The sequence below is a fragment of the Leopardus geoffroyi genome, chromosome A3, assembly GCF_018350155.1.
Source record: "Leopardus geoffroyi isolate Oge1 chromosome A3, O.geoffroyi_Oge1_pat1.0, whole genome shotgun sequence".
Classification (NCBI taxonomy): Eukaryota; Metazoa; Chordata; class Mammalia; order Carnivora; family Felidae; genus Leopardus; species Leopardus geoffroyi.
Genome location: NC_059336.1, coordinates 73,321,187 through 73,333,943, shown reverse-complemented (window position 1 = coordinate 73,333,943; position 12,757 = coordinate 73,321,187). Strand labels below are relative to the sequence as shown.

The following is a 12,757-nucleotide window of genomic DNA, read 5'->3' as shown; positions in this document are numbered from 1 at the left end:
TACATCGGTGTGATTCCATTGATACATTTCTGAAAGGACAAATGTTTAACAACGGAGAACAGACTGGTGGTTGCTTGGAAGGTATGGCTGTAACAGAGCAGCAGGAGGGGATCCTGCAGGGATGGAAATGTTGAGTCCTGGCTGCATCAGTATCCTATTCTGGATGTGATTCTGTATTACAGTTACATTACAGATGTTACCATTGGGGGACAAAGCTAAAGTGCACTGAATTCTATCTTACAACCACATGTGAATCAATGCACAATTATCACAACATAAAAAGGTTTAACCAGGGGCGCCTGGGTGGCTCAGTCGGTTGAGCATCCGACTTCAGCTCAGGTCACGATCTCACGGTTCGTGAGTTCGAGCCCCACGTCGGGCTCTGGGCTGATGGCTCAGAGCCTGGAGCCTGCTTCTCTCTCTGCCCCTCCCCCATTCATGCTCGCTCTCTGTCTCAAAAATAAAAATAAACATTAAAAAAAAATTTTTAAAAAAAGGTTTAACCAAAAAAACCCCACAACCAACTGCTCTCAGTAATTGTATTGGTGGCAGTATTAGTATTGCTACTCAGAGGAGTATATGTGTGTAATAGGTGATAAAGCACATGAGTTGTTATAGGATATTCTGATTCTTTGCCCCCTGATCGTTGAGTGCTGATTCTGGGTGGAAAAGATTATGACATAATATAGAATATGTTAAGTCAAAAACTGCAATTCTGAGTTGCAGTATGAACTCATGAATTATTTTTATCTATTGATACACACAGAAAAAAGGATTAACCCAATAGTAATGAGCATTTCTAGCACATAAATTATGGTTCTGATATATCATTTTCCACTAAAAGAAACCAGGGTTTCTTAGAGGGACTTCTGATTGCAGGTCTGAGGCAAGAAATGTACCGGATTGGGCTTGGGACAGCTTGTCAGGCCAGAGAGGGAAGAAAGGATCAAAGATTACTAGGGTTATATCAATAGGACTCAGAAGCCAACTGGAAGGGGCTTCTACCAGCCAAAGACGGGACATCTTTAAGTTTCAAAAAGGATAATGTCATTGTTAGTGTTGGGAAGTGGAAAGTGAAAGGTTTCACTATGACTCTCAATGGTGACAGAAATCTTGAGCTTTGAAGTACATTTTTTCCTTTTTTTTTTCTTATGGCTTTTTTGGGTTATGGGTCATGCTTGAAAAAATCAGTTTAAATAATGGAAGATACTCAAGCTTTTAATCCTACTTTTCCTATATGAATTTTACCACTAAACCAAAGAAAATACTTTAGTCCAACTAAGAAATGAAAATAATGTATCCAGAGGGAAATAGCATGGGATCCTCCATACACAACTAATCCTAACGGTGCCAAACACCTGGTGATAACAATGTGTCCACCACCCAGTCTGATACACTCTATTTCATCCACTGAAGACGACTGGAACTATAAAAAGCATCATCACTCCAAGTACCCCCAAGAAAACACAACCCTGAGGTGCCATCAACTGAAGATGCATTCCAACTTCAGAAATGGTCAAGTGAGACAAAAGTGACCTTTAATCAGTCAATACCCATCGCATATCCTGACAGTTTTGTTACTGCTTGCTTCTCCCTTTTCAGATATACAGAGGCCAGTATTATCACCCACCCACATCACTAAAAATTAAAGCAAAATAGCACATTATAGCAATAAAGGTAAATGTGTACAACCCTCAAAATACTAGTGTGCAGCGTTTTTTTTAAACCCATATTTACCATGATACGATTGACACTTGTGATCCTCTATGGCCTGTAGCTTCATCCACCATGTCTTGTTGGGGTTCCCTGATCACACCTGTTGACATTAGCCCCTGATGACCCACAGAAGCCAGTCTTCTGCTGCAGCTGCTTTTCCTTCCACTGCCCATCGTCTTCCCCACTGTGGGTCTCAGCAGATCCTCAGCAAGAACAGTAAGGAGAGACAGTACCACCAAAGTGAAGTTTCGTAATCAGGGATTGGTCAACCTCTGCAATTATGTACAAAATATCCCATGCATACACATTTTTTATGGGATTCTGGAATTGCTGGCTATTTTCCATTTGAGTGAGTCTTGCCTGCCATCTGGCTGGCTTTGTCAAGAGTAGGCTGTAATCAATCCTGATTATTTTTCAAGATGCTTTTTTAAAAAAAAATTTTTTTTTTTAACGTTTATTTATTTTTGAGACAGAGAGAGAGCATGAATGGGGGAGGGTCGGAGAGAAGGAGACACAGAATCGGAAGCAGGCTCCAGGCTCCGAGCTGTCAGCACAGAGCCCGATGCGGGGCTCAAACTCATGGACCGCAAGATCATGACCTGAGCCGAAGTTGGCCGCTTAACCGACTGAGCCACCCAGGCGCCCCTCAAGATGCTTTTTCTTAATGAAACATTTTGGTGAGAGGATCATCTGTTGAGACATGATTCCAATCTTATGTAAGGCAAGGACAAGGGAGTGTCACACTGAGATAAATGGCCCTGAGTGCATGAGAGAGGAAGGAGTGAGGGATGGCAAAGTCTCAGTTTCTGGAGTAACCAGAAAGCTCCAATGCCAGTCAACTGTGGAGTGTAGGACTAACATCACATTAGGCATGGGCACAGCTCACCGAAAACCCATAATACTAGCATCCCTTGCTGCTTTATGTAGGAAAATATACAAGTGCTATGCAGTCAATATACCCAGATTAAAAAAAGGCAAGTAACATGCATATCTAATCCATGATCTATGGATCTATGCTGGCATCACTGAACTGGCCCATGGGCCAAATCTGGCCTGTTGTCCTTTTTTTGTATGATCTGTATAAGACATATTTTACACTTCAAATATTTAAAAAAAATTAGAATATTATGTGGCACATGAAGAGGACTTAAAATTCACATCCGTGTCCATAAATAAAGTTTTACTGGAACACAACCAGACCCATTCCTTCACACGTCATCGATGGCTGCCTCTATATTACACAATGAGCAGAGCTTCCACAGAGACAGTCTGGCCCACAAAGCCTAAAATATTTGCTATCTCTGGCCGGTTACAGAAAAAGTTCGCCAACGCCCTCCTCAGAACTCAGGTTTAACAAGTTCTCTGTTAACTTTGTCATAAATAAAAGATAAAATCTGGATGTGTAGCTGCAAAACATTCCATATTTATTATTCTGTTTGCCGTAGTTTCCAAAGCTGGTGCACCATACACGCACAAGAATGCAAAACAGGAACCCAGACGGATGGTCTAATGTTTCCTGTTTGCTATTTCTGGCTTTGCAATTTTCCTACATGGCATGCACGCAGGGGAGAAAAAACAACAATTACCCACCGTGCTAGATTTAAAAGCATTTAATGACATAGCATATATTTAACAGGGCAAAAGTTGAGAGGTACAGGTCATACGACTGAGTGCCAGGCCTGAGCGACCACCTCCCTGCTCTGGCCCAGCCTCTGGAGTTCATTCCTATCAATGCCATTTTGATTGTGCAGTAAGATGAAAATTTGTCATTACAATCGTTACAGTGACAAAGAAATGCACACTATGTATCAAATAGCAAGGTAATGAAGCAAATTATAACACAGTGTGGCAACACACGAGCAAGTAACCATTAGAGTAACATTACTTTGTCCAGTAAATGCTTCAGTTCCACTTGTACACTTACCAATGATTTAAAGGGTTTATTATACATCTAGTTTTATTATACTTTGTACTAGAATTATCTCAAACATACAATATAATGTATTTCAGCAAAAAAAAAAATTGAAATTACAGATTATTTAAAACAGTATCAGTTTTCTATTCCTTCTCGTATACCGGTATACCGACATTCTTAACTGTCCTTGCAGTTGATGCAGAAAAGCCGCATGTCATGTGTTAGTAAGTGATGCCAGATACAAACGGTTTGGTCTGTAGATTTAACACGGAGCTGCACTGTGGCTGCAGCGAGATCATAATACACGATCTGTTTACTCAAGGTTAGACCCGTCGTGGGCACTTCTAATAGTCAAGACTCAAGGTAACCACTGGAAATAAATGGAAGAGAATGGTGTCAGGAAATTGGTACATTTTGTCTCTGGTGAGCACAGGAAATATTGTTTAAGCACCGCTGCCTTGCATACCAACAGCACTAGAGGCGGGTTATTTCCAACGCAGCCTCACAAAATTGAGGAACAGTTTAAATATTGAGATCTAATCTATAGAATTTCATTAAAAAAAATCTGGTCTTCCCTCTGCACCTCAAACTTTTGTAACTTGGAGATAAAGTGTTTAGGTATATTTCCCCCACCCCCCAGAAATGCTCTATAAATAAAAAAAAAAATCAACCACATTGAAGAACATTAGGCACAGAGAGTAATGTGTTGGTTCTGAGCTTGCATGCTGGAGTTTCACTGAAAAGGTAAGAGAAGGGCAGGAGGTGAAGGAAAGGAGTTCACTTCTTTTTGCCAAAAATGCTGAACCTCTTCTCCTTGTCTTTCTCTTTGTCCTTCTCCCGCTTGCCAGGGCTAGACTCGCTGGTGATGGTGACGACGCTGGTGGGCAAGGTCTGTGCCCGGCTGGATGCTGGCGTGCTCTGGGTGCTGGCGGACACCTCGTGTTTATCAGAGGAGATGGCGGAGGAGATGGCCTGGATCCATGTGTTCATTTCCTCCTGGACAAAGGAGGCACAGGTGAGACTCAAGTAAGAGAGGTGGGCTCGAAATGCTCTTGCTCCACCTGCCCCACCAGTGTGCCTCCGTTGGTAGCAAAGCTTGGGAACAGTGCATCTGGCCAGCAGGGGCTCCTAGCTAACTGAGAGGCAAGCAGTTCCCAAAGAGGCCTGTGCAGAGTGAACACGGTTCAGCTCTCCCGAGAACTCGGTTTACAGTATCCTTCAGAAGTCACCATTCTAGTATGTGGACCTACAAACGTGGAGGAATGAGAAGACGGGTCTCCACTGGTGGGGGTGTCAGCTCCCACCTCTATAAATTCCTTCTTCTTTTACTTTTTTTTAAAAAAATGAAATATATTTGATATACAAGCCTGCATAAATTTAACAGAAGTTGGTTTTTCAAATCTAAAGCACTGCCCATGTTGTGGTCCCGTCAGCAGAACTTCTCTCCCTGCAAGGAGGGGTACAACCATGGAATGGTCAGGTAGAGGTGGTGGAGTGCAGCAGGGAGGCCCTGTGACTGGACTTCAGGATCCACATCCGGTCCTGGAAACACTTCACTGTGCCTCATCCACTGTAAGGGGAGTTGGGGGGTGAGGTGGGGGGAGATTTTCCACTGTCAACTTCAGGGTCCTGGTATTAGCTCTCCTGACAGGCAAAGACACAGTGAGATGCCATTCACTGCCCCCTAGAGATATAAGGGGAACCAAACAGCTTCCTGTTGTTAGTGACTGTGGAGACCAGATGACAGAAGCCATGGCTGATCATTACTTCTATATGGAACACTGTAGATAAAGCTTATCATGCCAATAAACACTTGCAAATACCTAACTACAGAGAGAAATGAATCTTAAAAACTTACATCATCTTTGGCTTGGAAGAGGTACTCATTGCCATCATTTAGTCTGTAAATTGAAGGAAGAAGTCAGTCACAATTTGACTTAGGAAGAAACAAAACCCTCAATTCCCAAAACCTATGTGGATATAAGCAGGCCACTGGAATCCTACCAGAACTGCCCATCAGAGCTCTGCATACATCACCAGCTGTGCCCAGGACCCACAAAGGCCGAGCAACAGCACCTTCAACATCAAGAAGCTATATAATTGGGCCAATATAATATACACAAAACTTAATGTTTCAATCCACTGGAAGGATAAAAAATGCCCCCAAAACAATCAACATCTGGCTTTGCTGTGACAAAGGAGCACCTGAATCATTGCTCTACACTGAATTTAAGAGAAAATGCTTTAAAAATTCCAAGTCCTTTCATTACATAACCATAAAGGGAACAATCCAACAAGAAGATGTAACAATTATAAATATTTATGCACCCAACATGAAAGCACCCAAATACATAAAGCAGTTAATAATAAACATAAAGGAAGTAATCAATAGTAATATAATAACAGTAGGGGACTTTAACACACCACTTACATCAATGGACAGATCATCCAAACAGGAAATCAACAAGAAAAACTGGCTTGGATGACACATTAGACCAGATGGATCTAACATATTCACAACATTCCATCTTAAAACAGTAGAATACACATTCTTTTCAAGTACACATGGAACATTCTCCAGAAAAGATCACATATTAGGCCACAGAACAAGTCTCAACAAATTAAAGAAGATCAAAGTCATATCATACATCATTTCCGATCACAATGCTATGAAACCAGAAATCAATCACAAGAAAAAAAAATCTAGAAGGAACACAGATACATGGAGATTAAATAACATGCTATTCAACAATTAATGTGTCAAACAAGAAATCAAAGAGGAAATGCGGGAGACAAATGAAAATGAAAACACAATGGTCCAAAATCTTTGGGATGCAGCAAAAGCTGTTCTAAGAGGGAAGTTTACAGCAATACAGAATTCATTAAACAAGGAAGAAAAATCTTAAACAACCTAATCTTACATCTAAAGGAGCTAGAAAAAGAACAAAACCCTAAACCAGTAGTAGAAGGAAGGAAATAAAAGAGCAGGAAAAAAAAAAAAAAAAAAAAAAAAAACTAAAAAAACAATATGAGAGATCAATGAAACCAGGAGTTGGTTCATTGGAAAGATCAACAAAATTGATAAATCCTTAGCCAGATTCATTTAAAAAAAAAAAAAAAGGACTCAATTAACAAAATCAGAAATAAAACATGAGAAATAACTGACACTACAGAAGCACAAAGGATTATAAAAGCATATTATGAAAACTCACATGCCAACAAAACTGGGCAACCTAGAAGAAATGGGTAAGTTCCTAGAAACATATAACATCCAAAAATTGAATCGGGAAGAAATAGAAGATTTGAATAGACTGATTACCACCAATGAAACTGAATCAGTAATCAAAAAACTCCCCGAAACGTAAGTCCAGAACTAGATGGCTTTACAAGTGAATTCGACCAAGCACTTATTATTTTTAAAAACTTTTTAAAAGTTTATTTATTTATTTTGAGAGAGAGGGGGAGATAAGGAGAGAGAAAGGGAGAGAGAGAGAGAGCGAGCGAGTGAGCAGGGAGGGGCAGAGAGAGGGAAAGAGAATTCCACACTGCCAGCACAGAGCCTGAAGTGGGGCTGAAACTCATGAACCATGAGATCATGACCTGAGCCGAAATCAGAAGTCTAAGCGACTGAGCCACCCAGCTGCTCCTCAACCAAACGACCAAACGTTTAAAGAAGAGTTAATACCTATTCTTCTCAAACTATTGCAAAAAATAAAAGAGGAAAGATAGTTTCCAAATTCATTCTATGAGGCCAGCATGACCCTGACAGCAATACCAGATCAAGATACTACAAAAAAAGAAACATGGGACCGTACCTCTGATGAACATAGATGCAAAATCCTCAATAAAATATTAGCAAACCGTTGGGGTACCTGGCTGGCTCAGTCAGAAGAGCACTGGACTCTTGACCTTGGGGTCATGAGTCTGAGTCCCATGTTGGGTGTAGAGATTACTTAAATAAAAAACTTAAAAAAAAAAATATTAGCAAACCAAATCTACAATGCATTAAAAAAAATCACTACAATCAAGTGAAATTTATTCCTGGGTTACAAGGGTGGTTCAGTACTTGCAAATCAATCAACGGTGATACATCACATCAACAAGAAAAAGGATGAAAAACATGATTATTTCAATAGATGCAGCAAAAGCCCTCAAAAGTAGGTTTAGGGACGCCTGGCTGGCTCAGTTCGTAGTAGAGCATACAATTCTTTACTCAGGGTCGTGAGTTCAAGCCCCACGCTGGGTATGAGACCTACTTAACAAAAACAAAACCAAAACAAACAAAGTGAGAGGGAATATACCTCAACATAATAAAGGCCATCTATGAAAACCCCACAGCTAACAACATCCTCAAGGGGGAAAAACTGAGTTTTCCCCCTAAGGTCAGGAACAAGACAAGGGTGTCTACTCTTACTGCTTTTATTATTCAACATGGTACTAGAAGCCCTAGCCACAGCAATCAGACAACAAAAAGAAATAAAAGGCATCCAAATTGATAAGGAAAAAGTAAAACAGTCACTATTTGCAAATGACAACATTATATATAGAAAACACTAAAGTCTCCACCAGAAAACTACTAGATCTAATAAACAAATTCACTAAGGTTGCAAGATATAAAAATCAATATACAGAAATATGTTGCATTTCTATACATGAACAGAAGTAGCAGAAAGAAAAATTAAGAGAACAGTCCTGAGGTGCCTGGATGGCTCAGTCGGTGGAGCATGTGACTCTTGATCTCAGGGTTGTGGGTTCCAACCCCACGTTGGGTGTAGTGATTACTTAAAAATAAAATCTAATCTTTAAAAAATTTTTTAAGTTTACTTATTTTGAGAGAGAGAGAAAGAGAGAGGAAGAGAGTGCGCAAGTGTGCACATAAGCAGGGGAGGGGCAGAGAGAAGAGACAGAACCCCAAGCAGGCTCTGTGCCATCAATGCACAGCTTGATATGAGGCTCAAACTCCCGAACCTGTGAAATCATGACCTGAGCAAGATCAAGAGTTGGATGCTTAACTGTGCCACCCAGGTGCCCCTAAAAATAAAATCTTAAGAAAAAGGTCCCATTTACAATTCCACCAAAAATAATTAAAATAGCTAGGAATAAACTTAACCGAGGAGGTGTAAGACTCCGAAAACTATAAAACCCTGATGAAAGAAACTAAAGATGACATAAACAAATGGAAAGATGTTCCAGGCTCATGGACTGGGGAAAACACTGTTAAAATGTCCATACTGCACAAACCAACCTACAGATTTAATGCAATCTCTATCAAAATACCAACAGTATTTTTTCACAGAACTAGAACAAATAATCCTGAAATCTGTGTGGAACCATGGAAGACCCTGAGTAGCCAAAGAAATCTTGGAAAGCAAAAAAACCCCCCCAAAAAACAGACAAAAAATTGGAGATATTGCAATCCCAAATTTCAAGGTACATTACAAAGCTGTAGTAATCAAAACAGTATGACACAAAAATACTGGCACAAAATCAATGGAACAGAATAGAAAACCAAGAAATAAACCCACAATTAAATGGTCAATTTGTCTTTGATAAAGGAGGCAAGAATATGCAATGGGAAAAAGTTCATTCAACAAATGGTGTTGGGAAAACTGTACAGTAATGTGCAAAAGAATGAAACTGGACCACTTTCTTATACCATACACAAAAATAAACTCAAAATGGATTAAGGGCCTATCTATGAGACCTGAAACCATAAAAACTCTAGAAGAGAGCATAGGCACTAATTTCTCTGATATTAGCCATAGCCACATTTTTATAGAGATGTCTTCTGAGGTAATAGAAAACAAAAGCAAAAGTAAACTATTGGGACTTCATCAAAATAAAAACCTCCTGAACAGGAAGCAAATAAGCAAAACTAAGAGGGAACCTATGGAATGGGAGAAGATATTTGCAAAGGACATATCCGATAAAAGGTTAGTAATCCAAAACACAGCAAGAACTTATACAACGGAACACCAAAAAACCCCAAAATAATCCAATTAAGAATGGCAAGAAGACACGAATATTTTTCCAAAGAAAACATACAGATGGACAGACACATGAAAAGACGCTCAACATCACTAGTCCTCAGGGAAATACAAATCAAAATTACAGTGAGATATCACCTCACACCTGTCAGAATGGCTAAAATCAAAAGCACAAGAAACAATAAGTGTTGATGAGGATGTGAAGAAAAAGGAATCCTCACACACTGTTGGCAGGAATACAAACTGGTACAGCCACTGTGATAAACTGTATGGAGGTTTCTCAAAAAATTAAAAATAGAATTACCACATGATTCAGTAATTCCACTATTGAGTATTTAATCAAAGAAAAAGAAAACATTAATTCAAAAAGATATATGCACCCCTATGTTTACTGTAGCATTATTTACAATACCCACAGTATGGAAGCAACCCAAGTGCCCATCGATAGATGAATGTATAAAGAAGATGTGATCTATATGTATTTATACACACACACACACACACACACACACACACACACACACACACAGACACACACAATGGAGTAATACTCAGCCATAAAAAAGAATGAAATCTTGGTATCTGCAACAACATATATGGGCCTACAAAATACAAAGTTAAGTGAAATACATCAAAAACAAATACTATATGATTTCACTCATATGTGGAATTTAACAAACAAAACAATGGAACAAATGGAAAAAATAGGAAAACCAAGAAACACATTCTTAACTATAGACCACAAAACGATAGTTATCAGAGGGGAGGTAGGTGGGGGGACACATGAAAGAGGTGAAGGAGACAAAGAGGACACTTATCGTGAGGAGCAGTGAGCAATATATGTATATAGAATTGCTGAATCACTACACTGTACACCTGAAACTAATAAAACACTGTATTGTTAATTATACTGGGATTAAAAACATTATGATTCTTTTTTGAAATTCTGCTATAGAGCTGGCATCCCCCAATTTATAAATACCAGAGTTTTTAAATAGACATAAATAAAAGATCTAGATTTCTCTTGTTCTATGGTACATAGTAAAAGAAACTGTCCTTACAAGGCCATCCCTGATACTGAAAAGTCACTAGTTTAGAGGGCTCACTCATTCACTTCACTGAGGTACAGAAGGAGTGATCCTGGGGGGTGGGTGGGGTGGGGAGGGTAAGTACCCTTTGCCAATATGCTACCCCTCTGAACCTGCATCAAGGGAGAACAAAGGGGGAGGGAGGCAGCCAGGGAGCCAGGCTGTCTGCGCCTTGTCTTACAGAGTGTAAACGTTCCAAGTTCTGAAAAGCCTGCTTCCAGTGCTCCTTGAAAGAGCTGAAGAAGTCACACCCTTTGAGACTCTCATTTGCAGTCTTCAGCCTATTCCAACTGACAGGACAGAAATGCAGAACTGAAGACCAAAGCTTTTCAGGTCCCAAGGCAATAGATCATATTAGTATTAAACTAATTAAAATTGTAACCACTACCATGTTTACTTTCTAGCGGATAAAATGATTTTTCTGTCCATTTCCCAGTATAAGAAAAACTTCTAAGCTTAGATACACTCTGTGGGGAGTACAGGTGTGTGTTCTACAAGCTAAAGACACTTGGAACTAGATGTTACCAGAATCAGCTAGAACATCTGCTGGGCAAGTCAGAGGAGCACGGACACCCAGTTCTAAACATGTGCTTCCTACTTGTCTCCATCTGGCTCGAGGATGACTCAATTGACCCACCTCTAGCTAGCTCTTGAGCAAAGAATAGCATCTCCTGGGTCTGGATAAGCTGCAAAGATGGGTAAACTATTTTTCTAAGCTTCCCTTAAATTGTGAGATGTGAACAGTTCACCCTGTCTTAGGAGACAGTAAGTTCCAGCTTATCAAAACAAAGCTGTTTTCTTCAAGGTCGAGCTGTGCCATTAACCACAGGGAGGCCGGTGACTGGCCACAGTCCCTAAAGATCCAAACTGAGACATGTGCCAAATTGGCACTAGGTTCAGTGGTGTTTTTTTTTTTTTTTAATATGAAATTTATTGTCAAATTGGTTTCCAACCAATTTGCTCATCCCAACAGGTGCCCTCCTCAATATCCCTCACCTACCCTCCCTCCCTCCCACCCCCCATCAACTCTCAGTTTATTCTCAGTTTTTAAGAGTCTCTTATGTTTTGGCTCCCTCCCTAACCTTTTTTTTTTTTCCCTTCCCCTCCCCCATGGTCTTCTGTTCAGTTTCTCAGGATCCACACAGGAGTGAAAACATATGGTATCTGTCTTTCTCTGTATGACTTATTTCACTTAGCATAACACTCTCCAGTTCCATCCACGTTGCTACAAAAAGCCATATTTCATTCTTTCTCATTGCCATGTAGTATTCCACATTGGTGTTTTTTTTTTATTTTCTTCTAATGGCAGAGAGAAGGAACTGACTGATCGCAGTATCTGCCTAGTAAAACCAACCCCCAGAGTGAAAATTAACAGGGACATTACTCTTGGGAACCAAGGAATGCAGCACCTCTCACCTTAGCTTGAACACGTGTTTCTTCTTCTTGTAATCAAGGGCCACTTCACAGATGGCTTCTTTCAAACTCACAGGGACCTCACTGTGGTAGGGAATTCCAGAGGCAGCGGTCTTTGCATCTTTGTAGAAACCCATTTCTTGGTTATTTATGACACAATAAACATTGTGCCAGGACCTGAGCAGTAAAGAAAGAAACGTCAAGGTTCTAGACCACACTGCCTTAAAGAATTAAGAATTTGATTAACATGAAAACAATCCACACACAATGTGATGTGACCCACTGTTAAAAGCCTTTCCTAAATTCTGCTAAAACTGAACCATGGAACAGAATTCCTCCGTGGGCCACTGGGACAGTGTACACGTTGGTACAGCAGTAGGTGTTTCTCAGAGTCTGGGGAAAAACATGGTGCCCTCTTCTATTAAAAAAATACTCTTGGGGGGCGCCTGGGTGGCGCAGTCGGTTAAGCGTCCGACTTCAGCCAGGTCACGATCTCGCGGTCCGTGAGTTCGAGCCCCGCGTCGGGCTCTGGGCTGATGGCTCAGAGCCTGGAGCCTGTTTCCGATTCTGTGTCTCCCTCTCTCTCTGCCCCTCCCCCGTTCATGCTCTGTCTCTCTCTGTCCCAAAAATAAATGAAC

The 12,757-nt window shown here is 40.4% G+C and overlaps 1 protein-coding gene across 4 annotated transcripts in view; it reads right to left on the bottom strand.

Moving 5' to 3' along the window:
* Positions 1 to 3,311: 3,311 nt before the first annotated feature.
* Positions 3,312 to 12,757, bottom strand: part of SPTBN1 (spectrin beta, non-erythrocytic 1) — a 200,441-nt gene continuing 190,995 nt past the window's right edge. For all 4 annotated transcript variants that reach the window (XM_045446057.1, XM_045446058.1, XM_045446059.1 and 1 more), the window contains 3 exons: positions 12,123 to 12,296; positions 5,490 to 5,532; positions 3,312 to 4,627 (listed from right to left, as the gene is read on the bottom strand). In XM_045446057.1, the coding sequence (XP_045302013.1) occupies positions 4,409 to 4,627; positions 5,490 to 5,532; positions 12,123 to 12,296 (436 nt within the window). In that variant the 3' untranslated portion in view covers positions 3,312 to 4,408. The remainder of the gene's footprint in view (positions 4,628 to 5,489; positions 5,533 to 12,122; positions 12,297 to 12,757) is intronic.